This window comes from Bacillus rossius, chromosome 17 (assembly GCF_032445375.1).
Source record: "Bacillus rossius redtenbacheri isolate Brsri chromosome 17, Brsri_v3, whole genome shotgun sequence".
Taxonomy (NCBI): Eukaryota; Metazoa; Arthropoda; class Insecta; order Phasmatodea; family Bacillidae; genus Bacillus; species Bacillus rossius.
In genome coordinates, this window is record NC_086344.1 from 3,635,123 (window position 1) to 3,654,766 (window position 19,644).

Below are 19,644 nucleotides of genomic sequence, written 5' to 3' on the forward strand. Positions count from 1 at the left end.
TGTAACTTCGCAATCGGAATAAAAATGTTCACTAAGGTTTACACAATGTCACGATTTTAGGGTATTTTGAATATCTTTGAAATACTCTAGCCAACCTTTCATTTTACTAACGAGCGAAAACCTATCTAAAAAGTAAGTTTTGCGAGGATTTTTTTATTTGTTAAATGTCGAAAATAACCTGCCGCTAACTTTTTCAACGGAAAAGATTGGAAAATCCGTGGATGCACGAACGCGGAATGTTCAATTCGTGTGAGACTCGGGGTCAGTGAATAGTAGGGTCCAAGAAGGCGCTATCTTGATTTGAACATGGCCAGTGTGTCTCATCGATAACAAGCCAGTGTTGACTGAAGCCCAGACACGACAACTACGCATCTGAAGCCAGAGTTCCGACAGACCAGCAGGTAAGCGTTTCAGATAGAATGGCTGTTCCAAAATACCTTATTTTTTAAGGCGATAGTAACCTAAATTATTTTGCTGCTAATACCTATTTCGTGTTTTTTTTACACACGATTTGAAATAACTTCAAAATTGAAGCTTACTAAAAAAATTTATGAATTTTTTTTTTTTACTAACAGGTCCTTATTGAGTGGTCATTATAAACTTAAAGACAAATTTTTAAAATCAATCGTAGCATTTACTGAATGCATGAAATAATTTTTGGATTAACTGTTTGTATGTTTCCTTCGTCTAAAAAATCTTTACTTTGAGATTATAATTTGTTAAGTCAATAAAAATTTAGTTTTCCAAATAATGAGAGAAATCTCAGTTTTTCAGAGGTTTGTAAAAACCTACTTTTGTGTTTATTTATGAATAATACTCTTTAAAAAAATTAAGACAAAGCTAAATACGAACGGTTAATACAAAACTGTTCAAACACATGATTTCATGCTTTCATCACATGCTACATTTGACAAAAAAAAAAAAAAAAATTAAGTTCATCAAAACTAATAAATAAAAAATTGTTAATAAGAAAACACACTTAAAAACAATTAAATGTGTTATAGTGTGAATTTATTACAAATTAGTCCGAAACCACGAAATAGATGCAAAATAATTTTGGATACTACCCCCTTAAGAACCCTTTAACCTAAATGATTCACTAAAAGACAAGTCACTTTCGGACTTTCGTGAATTTTGTGTCCTTTCAAGGGTTTGTGGTGATACCTTTAAATAAATTGTAATGACAGTCTGTCCAATCAATTGCTGTCTACATCCTTTTACACTCATCAATACTGTCAAATGATTAATTTGAACGTGTTAAAATATGGAATTTCCTTACGTTTACCGTGTAAAACTTTAAAAACGTAAAAAAAAAAAAAAACCAGAAAAAATTTTCAATTTTGATTCACTAGGTTGTGTAACACCTAAAGAATTTATATATGTATGTTTGGAAGACAATTTTCTTATTGTTTCAGTTCATGAAATTTAATGTCCTTTAGTTAAACCTTCAGCAGTAAAGGACACGATCCCTGCTATTAAGAAATGTCAAATATTGGGGAAAGTGAGCTAACGAACGGCACAGAAACATTTAATTACATTTTTATTACCTACTTTAGTTTATTTTGGCTGTACGTCTAGCTGGCAGCGATTTATTAAGATAGGAACACGCCCGATAAACACTTCGCAGGGAAAAAAAATTGGGGGAAAATATACCTTGACGTGTTTCAATATTTACTTGAATATTTAGGGTAAATAATATCTAAAAGGGTTGAAAAAGGATTTGATGCCCCCCCCCCCCCCCCCCCCCCCCCTAAAACCCAACCCACCTGGTTTATTTAAGTTCAATGTTTTACCATTGTGCAATTTCATCAGGTAATTCCAAAACTGAACATGATTCATGTCTAATGTGTGATGGTTTATGAACTGACGCATTTTTTTTTTTTAGGTAATTCAATGTTATGGGCATTTAGTGAACCAGTTCAATGCAGGGTGCTTGCTCAGTGCATCGTTTGGGAGCTTAATATTTTTGTCCGTCCTTTACCCAACATTACTGGAATGATGCGATAAGTATAATAATATTTCTTACAAAGATCAGCTGAATTATGAGGATGGAAAAACACGTATCACGCATGCCTACACAAGAACAAAAGACAGTCGTTTGCAGCCACGTAGAACCATACTTGCGAAACAGAAGCAACAAAGCAAAACAAAACTAAGCAAAACAAAGCATAACTATAGAAACACAAGCCAGACACACAGCCGCAGAGGTGATTTGACACTGACTGCGTGACTGTACGAACAATTTGAAGTATAATAAAAAATTTTATCACGAACACAACAAATAATCAAACAATCCAACATTTTTTAAAATATTGAAAAGTAAAAGAATTTTTCTGAACGTTCACCTTTACCTTAGCAATTTTATATATTCCCAAAAATACTAACATTAAATGGTGTTTTTTCATAAATGAAACCCAACAAAACATTGTGGTAAAGATATTAAGTGCATAAAGTGCATAAATATTACTCTGTCCAGCAACGGTATTGTGTGTGGCGGTCTTGACAGGCACTATCACGCGATCAGATAACTCTTATCAAAAAAAAAGTTATCAAAATTAAAACTGAGTACACAAAGGAAAACAAGCTCTTAAATGTCGATAAAATAGACCAGTGGCTTAAATAAAATGATAGTGTGATTGGTGTTTCTTAAAGAGTTTCTCAACATTATAGTTTTCTTTTAAATATTCCGTGTTTTAAAATTTTTTTTCTGCAGCATAAACTAGATCGCGCACGCGTGCACACACGTGTATATATATATATATATATATATATATATATATATATATATATATATATATACACGTGCACACACGTATATATATATACATATACACTTATATACATATATATATATATAACTAGCTGGTGCCCGGTGCGCTTCGCTTCACCTAAAAAAATCTACCATTTTTAATACGTAAATAAAAAACAAAATGGCGCATTGGGTTGACGAGCCAGGAGCACTGAAAACCAGCAGCCTGGCGGACAGCACCCTGTTTTTTCTACATGCCGTAAAATAGCAGTGCTGATAAAGTCCTAGGGCTCAGGACACAGCCAACTGTCCTGGTCAGCTGAGTGAGGTACGGGGCTGATGCGGTGACTATGCTGTGTTGGTGGCCCCAGCCGCTGGTCATTGCCGAAGCTCTAATACCCTCCCGATCAACAACAGGGAGGGATCCCTAGCAGTTCTGTTTATTTAAAAGCTCTGGAATGTATAACAAGGATCTGGAATGTTACTCCCACCCTACCCTATTAGGGCGCACATGTGGGAGGGGAACGTGAGAATGCCGGCCGTGAGGTCGGAACAAACTGTAACTCAGAGCCAAAATATGTTTACCTCTAGGGATGTGGTTAAAATCTCATTAATGGTTTTTTTTTTTACTTTTTAATAAAATGATTATTTATAAACAATGCATAGAGACCGGAAAAATTCACGGATTTATTTCGTGATAGGCTGAAATTTAAACATGTGTACAATTATGCTATTGGCTCGCAGTTTACCTGGAGCTCTCTGGACCAATGAGAGACCATCGACCAATCAAGCGTCGAATCACAAGCTACCCAGTGGAGACGCCTCACAGTTTAGTACCCAATGAACACGCGTGTTTACTTGAGAAATGCAGAGGATAATGGAGGCTATCCTAGAAGTCATTGAATCCGCGAATTTTTCCGGTCCCTAACAATACATAATTAATATAATGCTGAATCGCTTTAATAAGGATAAGATTGGTCTGTTGTAATTATTTACAGATTGATTTCAGTCGTTTGTTTTAAAGCTTATATATAATCAAATACTTAGTGTTATAATATTCTTGTTTAAAATGATTCCTGTTAATATTTTACTTTAGGCATAGACGTATAACTTCTAACATGTGCGGAAACTTTAGAATATGAACAGTTTAATTAATTTTAATAAGATGGACAGTATTTTTTATAATATTCCTAGTCAAATATCATGTTTAAAGCCTGGGTTCAGGATTTTATTATATTATCTTTGAAAGATTTGTGCAATGGGAATGCATGACTTGATGTAAGCTTTTGGACATACGCCATTGCTAAGCACTTTTTCTGTAGAAGAAAACTAAAAAATACACAAAAGACACAAACACAAATTAAGCAAAAAATTGCTATTGTCAACAGGATATAAACACCACATAATATTCCATAACAGGAATATGGTCAACAAACAAAAAAAAAAAACAAAGGAAAATGGACTAAGAGAATGAAAAACCCCCCACAAATTATGACAGCACAAAAATATTGAACCCAAAATATTCAGCACAACAGTTGAAACGAGACAAAAACACGACAAAACGAAAAGACGAAACAAACACAATAGTTTTCCAAAACTTTTAAGTTTTCTTCTACAGAAAAAGTGCTTAGCCATGGCGTATGTCCAAAAGCTTACTTACATCAAGTCATTTTATCATGTCTTTTTTAGCTTTTATCGGAAAATTTTCCAATAGTTTAAAATTCCGTTTGTTTCGTTCGGACATCTGTGTGATGGTGGGAAGAAACTTTTACAATTCAGGCAGAAAATTCTAGGGGGGGGGGGGGGGGGGGGGGGTTTTGTAGAAAGTAAATGTGAGATTCCCATCTAGAAATTTTAGTATGTAATTGAAAAGAGTAATATTTTGTTGTTTAGTATGTTTATCACGCTCGGCATTATTTTAAAGTATTATCCTGTAAATTACGTGTCCGATTCCGTGTTACAAGTTTATGTGCAACATGAACAATACGAGAACATGTAAATAAATTTTCTCGTTAGCAAGGTTAGATGTTTACATATTACTGACGAATACTGAAAGACTCACTCTCAAATTATTTTTCCAATGGGATTCATTCCAAAGAAATTAATTAAATATTAAACACCATTGAATTTTCACACATTAAATATAATGCAATGCTTTAACGAAGTATAATTTTGAAAGCTAAATCTTTAGAAAAAAATTATATCCTTAAAGTTGTTTGAAACCAAGACTTTGGCATTGGATTTTAAAATTCTTCCCCTAACTGACATTGCTTCTGTTTAAGTGTCAAAATGGACCGTTTGTCCTTGGATGAAGGCGTACCAGAGCAACGCAAAACTCAAGGAAGAAGACGTCGAGAATCTGAAAGAATGGCTTATTAAGCAGTATCATCTACCAGCCATTTCAGGTAAATATATATTTTTTTCTCATTTAATGTAATATATTAACATATTATTAAAGAATCTTGAAAGGTGTTATTTTTAAAAATCATATAACTGCTGGTTCAGTAATTCTAGAGTACAAAATTGTTTGAAATTTGTTATCAGTCTTGGCATCCCCATTTTCGCTAGTCGACTTTTAACCAAGCTGATTGTAAAGTTCACTGTAAAGAAATTGTGTTAATTTGCACATTATGTATATGGCAGAAGGAGTTTTCACCTACGCTAGTGTATTTTTACATCTGTGGTGTTCTTGATTGCTTGTAAACTGTGTTTAAGTAAAACTTTCAACAAACGTAAAAGTGCAATATTTTTTAGTTTGTTTTGGCAAATCCGTCTCAGCTGTTTGTGTAACTGTGCTCTATTGTATCTAAGCTTATGCATGCAAAGAATGTTTATTTTTTCCATTAGCGTATTATTTTAAGTAAATTTAAAGAAACGTGTTCCTAAATCACGATGGCTTGGGTTTAGAAACCGAGGCCTCACGAACGTGAATTGATTACATCAGAGATTCACTTAGATTATTGTTTATGTGGTACGCAGTGCAATATAGCTTCGCATTTATGTTTGTAACTACTTCCAATTGTAGACATTGTACACGGAATCCACTGCAAGAACTTAGCTATCGAGAGCCAGAGAGATTCGCGTGTTACCTTGGACTTGTGAGTATGGCAACTGAGTCGAACTATCCCCGCGATAAATCAAGGTTTACTCACCTCACTGATTGGCGAAGGTAAAGCTCCTACAAAATTAATTTTGCAATCGGTATGTAACAAAGTTTTGTGATTTATATTGTAACAGTTAACCGGAGGAACGTGTTATTTCATGTTTCATATTTGACACTTACTGGTTGCTATACGATGCTTTTAAACCGTATAGTACACATGTTTTGCGATTATCATCATCCACCCCCCCCCCCCCCCCCCGATAACTTCCTCGTCCTCCAACAATAAAATATTTAAATCCATTTCAAACGTACAAAAATCTATTATAACATGATTTTCCTATAAAAAGTAGAAAAAAGTGTATTCTTATTATCACAACAAACTTATAAATATGGAAATTCTAAAGGAATGTAGCAAATAAATCAACGTAACTGAAATCGAGCTAGAATGAATCAAAGGTGGGAAACCAAATCTGATTTCTCCCCTCGTCTGATACTTTGAACAGTATTGCTTATTCAGTTATTTAACTGTAAATATGGCTATCTAAAAATATATTTTTTTTAAATTTGAATTGATTGAGTCATTGCAACGCAATCGAGCTTTAGCTTATATATGGACGGTGCTATGTAAAAATGGTTGAACCCACAAACATTTTCAACTGAGTAAATTGAGCTCAAAGTTGAACACACAATAACCGGTATTGTGGCAGGGCGTTGAATGTTTGGTCGCAAGATGGCATAGTAGCAAGGGTTGTAGGTTGAAAAAATTTAGCTCAATTAAAAGTGTCATTTTATCTACACAATTATTTCAATAACATTTTTTTTCCTTTTGTTGGTTAACTCATTTGTGCATAATATATACATACATACATAAAGGGATGTGTGATGAAGTGAATAAAATGAAGGCGCTGATAACTGACATAATGATTACCGGTCTTGATAATAAATTTTGAAACACACCACCTTCGACGGCAATGTGTTTGGCAGCATTCGTGTGAACTTCGCATGCAGATATTACCTACGCGTGCATGTAAGGTCGACTACCGCTAGCTACTCAATGCTACGAGCGCGCGCTTCACATTCGTGAAGATTAGGTGTTGAGATCCACCCCATAATATATAGCATTTTTTTTGACGTGACAACGTCTAATAAATCGATGAACGTCGGCTGCACGCACGTAAAAGTGTCCCGTAACGCACATTGTCCCGTTACACTGTGTCCCGTTACGCTCATTGTACGCTTGCGCCGCATCTATCTCTCTTCCACTCGATTGGAACAACCATCGATTTGACTTTTTCGAGGCACATTAAACTTGAAACACTCCCATTCGTTTCCTACTTTTCCTATCATCGTCCTATCCTTGACAGAATAACACAGATTGGAAGGAGTTAAATAGCAAACATGTGTAAAAGTTATAGTTAAAATAATCTCTTCTTTAAAGTAATAAACATATTTGAATTAATGAGTGCAAATAAAAGTTAATTTATCAATTAAAATGTAGATTTCATTTCACTTTTTCTTTGTATTCATACAAAATAGTGATAATTCAATAAAAATTATTCAATTTTATTCATAAAAGTATGCAATAATTTCATCAATGTTTTGTTATGACGTTGACACGTTAAACTATCGTCCTTAAACCGACTTTACAGACAACGAATTTTTTTTTCTGCTCGAAATAATGTCAGTTATTAACTCCTGCATTTACTTCACTTCGTTACGAATGACTTTTCATTGCGTTCTTCTTGCGTGTGTTAGAATAGGTATACGTGTGAATTATTCTGGACGATAAATAAAAATATTATAGAGAGAAAACTCTGGAATTAACGTTCTTATGTTTTCATCACCCTCTCCTTAAAGGGGATTATGCCTAGATATCTTGCAATTTGAAATATTTTGATACTGCTTGCAATACAAAGCATTCGTGCAAAATATTTTTTTGTCCGACGTGGAATAGGACTTAGTTTTTGCTTATTTGTTCGAAGTCAAAACTTGCGAACTGTAGTGATTATTATGATAGTTCTGGTCGCCCGCGTTAAATACTAAGTTATTTCGGGTCGTTACCGCAACGCCGAAATACCACAACGCCGAACGTGCAATAACGCCGAATACCATAACGCCGAATGCCGAACGCCGAAAAATGATCCTGGCGGGAGGGCGGGGGGCACAGGAGCAAAATGAAAATAAAATGAATGAATTTGTGTGCTAACCTTAGTGGCAGTCCTGCAATGACATTTTTCGGGGTAATGTATTTCGGTGTCGTGGTAATTCGGCGTTGTGGTACACAGCAGTTTTTTAGCTGTCGGCGTTTTAGTCAATTTGGTATTCGGCGTTATTGTACGTTCGGCGTTGTGGTATTTCGGCGTTGTGGTGTGTCCCCAGTTGTTTTCTCGCGGCGCTTAAAGACTAGAGCCTGTTAGTAAATACGTGGTTGCAAATAAGATATATAATGTCTGGGATAGATGATTTGTTCCTTGACATTTGGATGAATAGTTCAAAATTATAATTATAGGGCGGATCCCCGTTAAAGTACACACTCAATTTTTTTCTCGTACGACTTGTTTAGAGACCTGAAAAATTCGCGGGTTCATTTCGTGTTATGCTAAAATTCAAATAATTATACCTTAGTGCTGCTTCTGTCATTCGTCACTGTTAATCTGGAGGACTGAGGGCCAATTAGAGACCCTCACTCATAGAAGTGTCGAATCACAGGCCACCCAATCGAGACGACTCACAAGTCAGCAGCCAATGAACAGTTGGCATTTGCCCGAGTGTGTAGAGGATATTGGAGTCTATCCTGAAGGTCATTGAACCCGCGAAATTTTCCGGTCTCTACTTACGTTGCGTCGTTTCCAGAGAAGAAGATGATCATGTTCCTGCATGCGTGCGACTACATGATGGAAGCCACGAAACGAACCATAGACAGCCACTACACGATCAAGACCCAGTTCCCCGAACTGTGGAGCGACATGGATCCAATGCTACCGGAACTACAGCGCGCGATGCAGGTTATGTGAGTGACTCGTCGTGTATACCGTGTCGTGCATCCTGTACTCAAATTCGAAATCATTCAAAACAAAAAAACTGGTACCAGTGTTCAACGTATTTTTCTGCCACTGTTATTTTTGTCAACAGTGCTGGCAAACAACTCCATGAGATTCTCGCTGTTTGCCAACAGACATCTTTATTTGCTTTGCAAGTGGTAATTAGAAAAATGGCTAACACTGGCACTACTTTTGAAAATGGTTGAATCAGAAACAAGTTATATTAGAAGGTTTTTTTTTATCGAGAAACTATTCACAGATAACTCAAGACAGCGACTCGTAATACGACCACCTACCTGAGCCACCGAGTAATTTGCAGATAACTAGTTAAGTGTAATATGATTTTTGATGTGTAACATCTGAGCTCTCGGCATACGGCGTTCTTGCGAATAACTTCGTGAATGGAACAGACGTCGCGTGGAACAGAAATGTGTAACCACGGTGCTGCCATCTGTGGCAGATGGCACGAACCAAAGTTCACAAAGCCAAAGAGAAAATTTATTACCTGTTTAATGAATGTGAACAAAATGGATATTATATTTGAAAGTTTTGTGCAATGGGAGTGCATGACTTGATGTAAGCTTTTGGACATAGCAATGACGTATGTCCAAAAGCTTACATCAAGTTAAAATGGATATTATTTTAATAAAAATTCCTGGTCAAAAATAAGGTCCAAATCCGGGGTTTTAGTATTTTTCAAAATTTTGTCTTTCTTCTCTGTGCTGTTTTATTATGTGGTTTAACTTTTCACTCTGAAAATCGGATAACTCAATAGTCGACGTAGAGGCTTCGGTTATAGCGGGGGGTGCGGAAACGATGTGTGATTTGCAAGTAATGTAGTGAAAAAAAAATTTCGTATATTTATGATGCTCGGGATTATTTTAAAGAATTCTATTAAATATTTCGTGTCCGAGTTTCATATTAAAAGTGTATTTTTAACATGAGAACACCTGAATTTTGCCCGTCACTAATGCTAGACGTTACACATCTCAAGAGAGTTCTAAAATTCTCGCTCCAATTTTTTTATTCCGCTAAATACTCCTCAAGTATGTTTGATTAAGAACATTATTTTATAATGAATATAATTCCCCATTTCATTCCTATTGGTAGAATTATTTTTCTGCCAGCTTGCAAACCTTCACATTTTAGCCTTATCAATACTGATGGAATAGGTGTATATTAAATTTGAAGAACAATTAATTGAATAAAAAGTTTTGAATGGTGGTACATGAAAGGGTTTTTGTGCTCAGTTTTTCTAATTAACACTTGCATTTAAATTCCCACTGGGGTGTTGTGCACCATTTATTTAATGGTAATACAGGTGATGAAGAAGTAAGGCATTTTAAAGTCTAAATATTGAGTTTGCCACATGTATTTTAACCTATATTCATCTTCTGGTGGTTAGACTGTGCCTCAGTAATTTAATATAAACCTAAGTGAATCAGAAGTTGGGTAGTGCGTCAAGTTTAAGGAGATAGGTGACCAACTTTCCGATCACCTAGGCCAATAAACTGATCACAATATTATGCAACAATTATTCAAAATGAACCCATGTGATGGAGGAGTTAAACAGTGTGAAGCCTAAAGATAAGGATCATATCAAGTCTGATCCACCTTAACCATTAAAATGAGTATTAGGTTGTGCACCAAAAATTATATAGGAACACAAGTGATAGAGAAGTTGGGTTTTGTGTATAGACTGAGGTGGCATTTTGCCTCTTGCCTGATCCATCTCGACCAATTTATCTGATCACTAGAAGCAGCGGATGTATGGTGAGCATATGATTTCTTAAGAGTATTATTACTGATGTTAAAATATAACATTAAGAAGTATTAAAGCAATGACATGACAATCCCATGAAGTGTCCCCCTAAACTGCTGGTCTCTTAAAATAAAACAGCGCATTTCAATAAATATGGAAATATAAATTTCTTCTAAATACATGACATTACTCCTCAAGATGTGACTGCATAATGCTTCTGAATCCCTGCCTTGTTACCCCAAAAGTAAAAAATGCTTGTAAATTCCTGCCAGACTCCCTCAAGATATATATATATATATATATATATATATATAAATCATATTAAAGCCTTCCTTGACACCTGAAGATGAGAGTAGTGAAAGTTCCTAAATCTCTGCCTTGATCCCTGAAAAAGAGAGTACTAAAGTCTTCCTCGACTCCTTAAAATGTGACTTCAGACTGCTTCTAAAGCTGGGCCTTTACTTTAAAATTAACAGTATTGAATGTACCTAAAGTCCCGCCTTCATTCCTCAAGAGTATCAAATGAGTCTAAATCTCTGCTTTGCGCCCTCAATAAGTGACTGTATAATTAATATAAAGGCCTTCCTTGATACCTGAAAGTGAGAGTATTGGATGTTCCTACAGGCCTGCCTTGACCCATCAAGATGTGACTGCAGAAGGATTCTGAAGTCCTGCCCTGGTCCATGAAAATAAGAGTTTTGATTGTGCTTAAAGTCCGGCCTTGATCCATCAAGATGTGACTGTAGAATACTTATAAAGACAGGCGTTGACCTTTCAAATAAAATGTATTAATTTATCCTAAAACCCTGCCTTGACCCCTGAAGATGAGACTATTGAATGTTCCTAAAGCCCTGCTTTGACTCTTAATGTGTGACTGCAGAATGCTTCAGAAGCCCTGCCTTGACCCCTGAAGATGAGAGTATTGAATGTTCCTAAAGTCCTGCCTTGACCCTCAATGTGTGACTGCAGAATGATTCAGAAGCCCTGCCTTGACCCCTGAAGATGAGAGTATTGAATGTTCCTAAAGCCCTTCCTTGATCCCTGAAGATAAGAGTATTGAATGTTCCTAAAGTCCTGCCTTGACCCTCAATGTGTGACTGCAGAATGATTCAGAAGCCCTGCCTTGACCCCTGAAGATGAGAGTATTGAATGTTCCTAAAGCCCTGCCTTGACCCCTGAAGATAAGAGTATTGAATGTTCCTAAATTTCTGCCTTGACCCTCAATTTGTGACTGCAGAATGCTTCAGAAGCCCTGCCTTGATCCCTGAAGATGAGAGTATTGAGTGTTCCTTAAGTCCTGTCCTGGACCTTCAAAAAGAAAGCCTCTGAAGCCCAGCGCTGACCGTTGTCTCCGCCGGACGGCCGCAGGCAGTGCGCGCAGATGCCGTCCAGGGACGCCCGCGGCCACCTGGTGCTCGTCATGCGCCTCAGCGACGCCGACGCCTCGCGATACTCGCACGTCGAGGTCGCCAAGACGCAGGTCATGCTCATGGAGCTGGTGCTGTGGCTGCACGGTCCCTTCTGCCCGGGGCTCGTCGTGGTCGTCGACGAGAAGCTGTCCACCTTCGGCCACGCCGCCCGCACCAGCATGTCCGCTTTGCGCAAACACTTCACCTTCCTCAAGGTAGGCCCTCTTTCCCATTACGTGTTTACTGAGAGTCAAGTATGTTGCGACCAGTTAACATTCGTCGGTTAGGTTTCATTTGTTGCTTTTTGGTACCCAATATTATATGCCAATGGACGAATGGCAAAACGTAACTATCTTGAGGGTTCGGATCAGTTTCCATTTTATGCGTTTCCATGTAGTAGAACATGCCTACAGAGAACTAGGTGCAGAACTGGCCAGGTTGTGTTGATACTATCCCCCCCCCTCCTCCAACTCATAAATAAAATTTTGTTCTTTTACAAAAGATTCCTTTGGAAAAATTATGGGGTCTCGTACATTTGGATCATAGATGAGTGCAGCTTCGAACTCTGTTCACGCCGCCGTATTCGTGTACGCTGTACACCTGCTGGGAAGTTTCTTCCCGAGTGCCTCTCTTCCGCCGTGCAACAAGGCGGTGGTTCGGTCATGGTGTGGGTCTGCATATCCATGCAAATAAAATTATACATAATATCCAGAAATACAATGAAATTGATTAGAAAAAAATTATAAGGAAAAAATGAACCAAATTCTTTAGAATAATATAAGTTAGTAGACAAAACGCAAAACCAAACCAAAAGCCAATGCCAGCCTATCTTATTTTTAATAAAAGCTAATAATATCTGTAACTTGTCTCCAATTTCAAAGTTCTCTAAAGAATTACTAATTGTCTATATAAAGTTGCTTGGCTTCTGGGTTGTAGCCGCGTCGAAGACAAAGGAAGATATCACCGACATTCCGTTAGACGTTTCAGTCGCCATCATCAGGGAGCAGTTACCTACTGAGGTTACTGCAATTTTTTTTTTGGACTACAGCCCCTCCATGCTGATGTCACTCTCACACAGCCGAAGTGTTTGTGAGCCCTCCTAACAAAAATGGGAGTGATTTTACGGGATGTTCCTAGTATGTTCCACACACCCATGTCGCAGGGGCACCAAACCCAGGGGCGTATTCTCCATGAATGCAATGCATGCAGTGCATGCTCTAAATGAAACTAATATTTTATTTTTATATTTAATTTTTATTGTTTTCTGCTTAAGTTATTCCCTTTTCTTTATAGCTAATCTCGTTCCGTTCACGATTTGTGCGACGTGTGGCAAACAAATGCATTAGCGCTACCTATTGACTACAGCGTGAATGATACTTGTAATAGTTCCTCAGATTGTCGCGGTACGGCGCTGTGGTGTTCTCAACAGCCACTCTCCAGATGTGACGTCACTACCAACTCTCGCGAAGACGGGGTCGCATGCATGCACTAGTTGCTTCTGCATTCACTGATCAGTAACACAGCGCGGCCGCGAACGAGTCCATTTAGTGTCTGTTCAGTCGGTTTTTTTAAATTAAATGTTTGGGTTAGAATTATATAACATTCGTAGACACATTTAGTTGTAATTCAACTCTTAATTTTACTGTTTTTCCTTTTCACTGCAATCTTAACGCGTTTGGGCTTGGGTGCTTGTCGCAGCTTGTGTTAAGCTTATGTGTCACGTGGGAGGTTGCAGGTGCTTGAAGGTGACATTTTATTCAGCATGAACAGGAGTAGATTGTGTGATGGTTAGAGATTTAGTGATAAGTTTACAATTAAGTTTGTTGTAAAATTGTAGTTTTGCAAGATGAATAACTGTAAAAATGACGTCGTAGAGACTATTTTTAATAAACCTTTTCAATCATGTTCATTTGATGAAAAGTTATAAATCGTTAAAAACGGGCGCCCGACGCCAGCGCTTAGCAATCTAAAAACAGATAAAACTAAAAATTTTGTACGGACATTTAATCCTGAGCTTTATAACAAAATTGTGTGGTTATGTGGCAGTGAAACATTAACAAAACTCTTCTGTTGGCCATGTTTGTTGCTTGCAAATGAAAAATCACCCTGGAACAGTAAAGACCGGGGTTATTCAGATCTTAATAATTTGCACACGGCAATTTCAAGGCATGAAAAGTCAGTCTCTCATATACATGCGTGGATATCGCTCGGTACATTCGGTAAAAGTAGGGTTGACTTGCAACTGGATTCACAGAAACGTGCAAGCATTTTAAAACACAATGAAACTGTAAAACAGAATCGGGAAATACTGAAGAGATTGACTGCAGCTACATGTTTATTAGGGCAACAGGAACTGTCATTTCGAGGACACAGGGAAAACAGTGATTTTAACAATCGAGGCAATTATGTAGAGCTAGTTCATTTGTTGGCTGAGTTTGACGACAAATTGAGAGTCCACTTGTCTACAAGCTCTGTGTTCACTGGAATATCACCAATAATTCAAAATGATTTAATTCAAAGTATCAATGATGTAATGATTTCGGAAATAAAAAATGAGATTAAAGAAGCAACGTTTGTTGCTATTTTTCTTGACGAAACATGTGATGTAACAAATTTTTCACAGCTATCAACAGTGTTAAGATATGTGTACAAGGGGCAAGTATACGAAAGGTTCGTAGGCTTTCATGATGTCAGTGGAGACAGGTCAGCAGAGGCACTAGCAAAACTTGCAATAGACACTCTTGAAGTATTTCAATGTAAGGACAAACTGGTCGCGCAGACGTATGATGGTGCGGCGGTCATGGCCGGACATTTGAATGGTGTGCAGGCAAAAGTTAGAGAAGTGATTCCTCATGCTGTATTTGTACATTGTTACGCCCACAAGTTGAATTTGGCGTTATCGCAAGCAGTTCCATGTATAAGTGCATGTAGAGTGTTTTTTGCTAACCTTAGCGGCTTTGACAGTTTTTTTGTCCATTCCTCAAAAAGAACCAATTTATTAGACACTATAGTGCAGAAGAGATTTCCTAAACTTGCACCGACAAGATGGAGTTATTCAAGTCGCTTAGTTCAGACTGTCGCTGATCATAAAGTAGAACTTGAAGAACTGTACGAGCACATTTTAGAAAATCCGGAAGACTGGGACACAACTGCTATTAACGAAGCTCGTGGATTTCTTATGATGTTAAGGGATTTTCAGTTCAACTTCTTGTTGTGTGTATTTGGAGAGTTATTTTCGTTGACAGATGTTACATTTAACATTGTGCAGTCAAAATACTTGGACATTACATTTTGCAGCAAAGAAGTTGAAGCTCTGAAGAATAAGCTAAACACAAAGAGAAATTGCGGTTTTGGTAAAATATGGTTGAAAACTGAAACCGTATCTGACTGTGAGCCTGCAAGGAAGAAAAGAAAAGGAAACTGCTCAGAAGCCACTGTAAAGGACGATTTTAGGAGGATGTACCTTGAGATTTTGGACACAGTAATCATGCAGCTGAATATTCGGTTTCAATCGTTGCATGATTTGAAGTTCATTGAAATGTTTGATTCAAAAAAATTCTCAACATTTTCAGATGTTTTCCCCGAGGAGGCATTTCAAAAATTAAGGACACTCTATGGAAATTTTTTTTGATATTGTTAGGCTGAAATCTGAATTGAGCGCTATGTTTACATCTAAACATTTTGAGAAAAGACAGTGCAAGAAATGCACCATTTCCTGTATCAAAATGAACTCCAAAGTGGACTTCCAGAACTCTATAAACTGTGTGTAATGGTTTCAACTATTCCTGCTACATCGTCATCCGTAGAACGTTCGTTTTCTGCACTAAGACGAATAAAATCATTCACAAGAAATGCGCAAGGACAAAGTCGTTTGTCTGCACTCTCCATCATGTCCATAGAGAAAGATCTGTTGGTGCAGATGAAAGCCCGCAACTCGTTTTTCGACGAAGTCACGGAGCAGTTCTGCAGGAAAAACCGCAGAGCCGAGTTCCATTATAAGTAAATACATGGTGAGTGACAATTTGATATCTTTGTTAATTCTTCTCTCTAAGTTTATCACAAAAAATTTAACGTTGTTACCAGTTTTATGTTTCATAATTTTTTTTAAAAAAAACTGCCTAAACAGCACCATTTTGCTCCCTGAAAACCAAAATTTTCCGGGAGAGGGCCCCCGGACCACCCTTCTTCCGGGGTGGGGGGGAGGGGTTGGATGTATTCTATATTTCATGCGTTACCAAATTTGTCAGGATACGCCCCTGACCAAACCTATCCTACATTCCTCGCTCCCACCCTCTCCGGTCTGCCGGGCGCGAGCTGCGTTTACATTCGGGCTACAGGTTTCCTCCAGCGCGTTCGCTGGTTTACTGTAGCCATCCCACTTTGCAACTTCCCTATGGCTGCCGGGGCGCTAATTGCCGCGCCCCTGCAGCCTTGTTCTAGCGCTAGACGCAAACGGGCCACCGACTCCTCGCCCACGAAAGTGAGGGAGGGCTCTGGTCATTGAGGATACTGCAAGTTTTCCTGACTTTTAATACCCTTGCCTGAAAGGGGAGAGTTTCCTGATTAGCTGCAGTTGTGTGCCAATCAGAGCCTTCCTTCTGGTTGGCTGGTCGGTTTGGCCAATTGGAGCTGTGCTTCTGTGATTGGCTGGGGGTGACCTATCAGTGGCCTCTTCTCTTCTGATCTGTCTTTAGTCGGATACAGAGAAAGATTATCAAGATTTCTGAAAAAAATTCTGCTTTATTTGTATCCATATTCGCTATTTATTTTTAATTGGTGTTTTAATATTTAAACCTTTTCTCGGATGTAGGTACCTTTTCTGGCATTGTGGAATGTTGGCTAATGTTTATTTTTGATTTTGTCTAATTAAATGCTGTGTCTTTTATTTTTTTTATTTTCTGCTCTAGATGATGGTAGATTTTCGTGTTTATAGTTGGTTGTGATTATTCGTCTGCCAGTTTGCCCTGTCTATAATTTGTCACATGAACATGTAGTCCTTTACACATCGGCTAGAATTTCGGCTGGAGTTTTTTTCATTTACTAATATCAGGGACCCCTCAAACTTGTTTATATGTTTTAGGATGCTATGATGTTCATGTTTTCTGAGAATTTTGGCCATTTGGTCTGAAATACTTTTAATGTTATGAATAAAGGGTTAGTCATAAGTGCATTACTACTTTTGCTCTTGGGGTGGCTTCGTGGCTTTCCTCATTTTGGAATTCGTGTATCAATTTGCTTGTAGAGCAGTTTTTAGGTTTTTCGTATCTTCTTAGATTCTTCGTCATAAATGGCTCTAGTTCTGTTGACCAGAGTGAAAATAACTGTTCTCTTCTAAGATGGTGGGTTGTGTGAACTCGCCTGTTGATAACCTGTCCATTTGTGTTGGCTTTCTGTAGATACTGTGTCCGATGTGGTTCTCCTTGCCTCTTGTGAAAAAAAAAAACATCTAGAAAAGGCAGTTCTCCATCTACCTCCGCCTCCATAGTGAATTAATTGTATGTTTTGATGGAAATTTTATCGGTATTTCAGTAAGTCTCACAGCTTATCAATGCCATGGCTCCATATCACAAATGCATCATATACATACCTATACTAGTACTTGCATTGGAGCTGGCTGGTATTTGATGCTTTCTTCTCAAAATCTGCCATTTAAATGTTGCTAAGAAGTGAGAGAGAGACATGATCCCATGGCGGTGCCTTCCTGTTACTTGTAGATCTGCCCCTTCGAACGAGAAGAAAGTCGAAGAAACACAGGGTTCTGTGAGCTTCACTGTGTCTTTGCTCATGTTTTTCTTCTCCCTGGTGTGTGAGGAGAATTTGAAAGGCTTCTGGAACAGGCACTTTGGTGAAGAGTTATACCACGTTAAAGCTGACCAGAATTGAATGATAACAATTTTTCATCACAGCCAACATCCCATAAAAAAAAAAAAAAAGATACATCTGAGAATCAGTAGAAATGTGAAAACACCCATTAGACATTAATAGAGAATAATATAAGAATTTTTTTTTCAGAAATACTGAAAACCTATAGTTCTGCATTCAAATAAGGACGGATCGCCTTTGACTGGCCAAACAGCCCAGCCAACCAGGAGATAAGAGGCCACTGATTGGCCAGCACCCCCAAGGAAATCACAGAAACCCAGCTCAGATTAGCTAAACCAACCATCCATCCAACCAGAAGGAATACTCTGATAAGGCGCACAGTTGCAGCCAATCAGGAAAACACGCCCTTATTAGACAAGTGTATGTGAATGCATGAAAACGTCGGTGATAATTATCTTCGCCTTCGACGCGGCTACAATCCATAAACCAAGAAACTACAAACAATGGCCGCGAAATCCTGCGAACTCTATTGTCTTCATATCATTATGCCCTCATAGTCCTCTCAAAAGTGTTTGTATACAGCCTCGTGTAGTTGTCAGATAGAGCTGTAAATGTGAGATAAAGACATGTTACAGATCTTATCTTTTCTTAAGACAAGTTTCATGACAGAAACTCTGTGTTTTGCTTTGGACTGTAAATTTTTTTGTAAATGTAACTGAAGTTATATTGTAAAATTACAGACATTTGTAATATTTGCATTAAAACAACTATATCATTACAAAAAAATTGTTCGCGGCAATACCGGGTTTGCATTCTTGTCCGGGAATTAATGTTTCGTGTTGTCGCAATGCTTCATTTAGTTAAAGTTTCTTGTAAACCGTACCCTGAATAGCTTTCCAGTATTAACTGCGCACATTAACAAGAATAATTTTAGAAAGTAATGTTAAATTGTTTAATATTTGGTTCTGTTTTCCATGGATTAAAATATTTAGGCTTATATGAAACATAAATCAAATTCTTATATTATGTGCCTGGTTCGGTTAGCTTGACAAGAAATACTCAGTATTTTTTTCTTCCAAAATATATGTCTTACATGCAAAACTAACTATAGTAAAGAGTTTTAAAAATAAACCTTCTTTTTCTTGAAATATTACAAACAATATTTTTTGGCAACTGGTTTATAAATGAATCTTTAGTTAAAGTGCAAAAATATTGTTGTTATTTTACTGTACTCATTGTTTCGTGCACTGTGATATGCCTGCTTTAAATAAAATGTTACTCTTTGTTTCTCTTCTTAATAACATTTTAATAACTTTCTAAGGTCGTCTTTGACACTCCTAATCTCGGCTTGTTTGTGTGTGTTTGCATGTATAAATTTGTGACCCTGCTTCTTATCAAAGGCCTAATATGTTTTTCAATTGCCATCATTACAAAACGTAGTTGCCACAGCAATGCAGTTTTCTGTAGCTGGGTAGTACAATTAGTATATAAAACTTTATAATTCACGGAAATTTGAAAGATCGTGACAATTTATCTGAATGATGGAATTTTAAAGTGAAAAATTTAATGTCATTTCGATATTAAAAGTAAAAATACATAAGCGAAAACTTAATAACGTATTTAAGTATTGGTTTCACTCCACATTTAATGGGGTTTTTAATTAGAAATTTATACTTAATTTGTAATCAATTATTCGTCGTGAAATCGCAACGTTTAAGACAGGTCTTTTTCTCTTGATTCAGTAACTGTGTTGCCTA

At 37.3% G+C, this 19,644-nt stretch overlaps 1 protein-coding gene across 1 annotated transcript in view; it reads left to right on the top strand.

Moving 5' to 3' along the window:
• The first annotated feature begins 336 nt into the window (after positions 1-336).
• Positions 337-19,644, top strand: part of LOC134541017 (alpha-tocopherol transfer protein-like) — a 29,108-nt gene continuing 9,800 nt past the window's right edge. The window contains exons 1-4 of the mRNA XM_063384144.1: positions 337-401; positions 5,032-5,154; positions 8,706-8,862; positions 12,024-12,279. Coding sequence (XP_063240214.1) covers positions 5,058-5,154; positions 8,706-8,862; positions 12,024-12,279 — 510 coding nt within the window. The 5' untranslated portion in view covers positions 337-401; positions 5,032-5,057. The remainder of the gene's footprint in view (positions 402-5,031; positions 5,155-8,705; positions 8,863-12,023; positions 12,280-19,644) is intronic.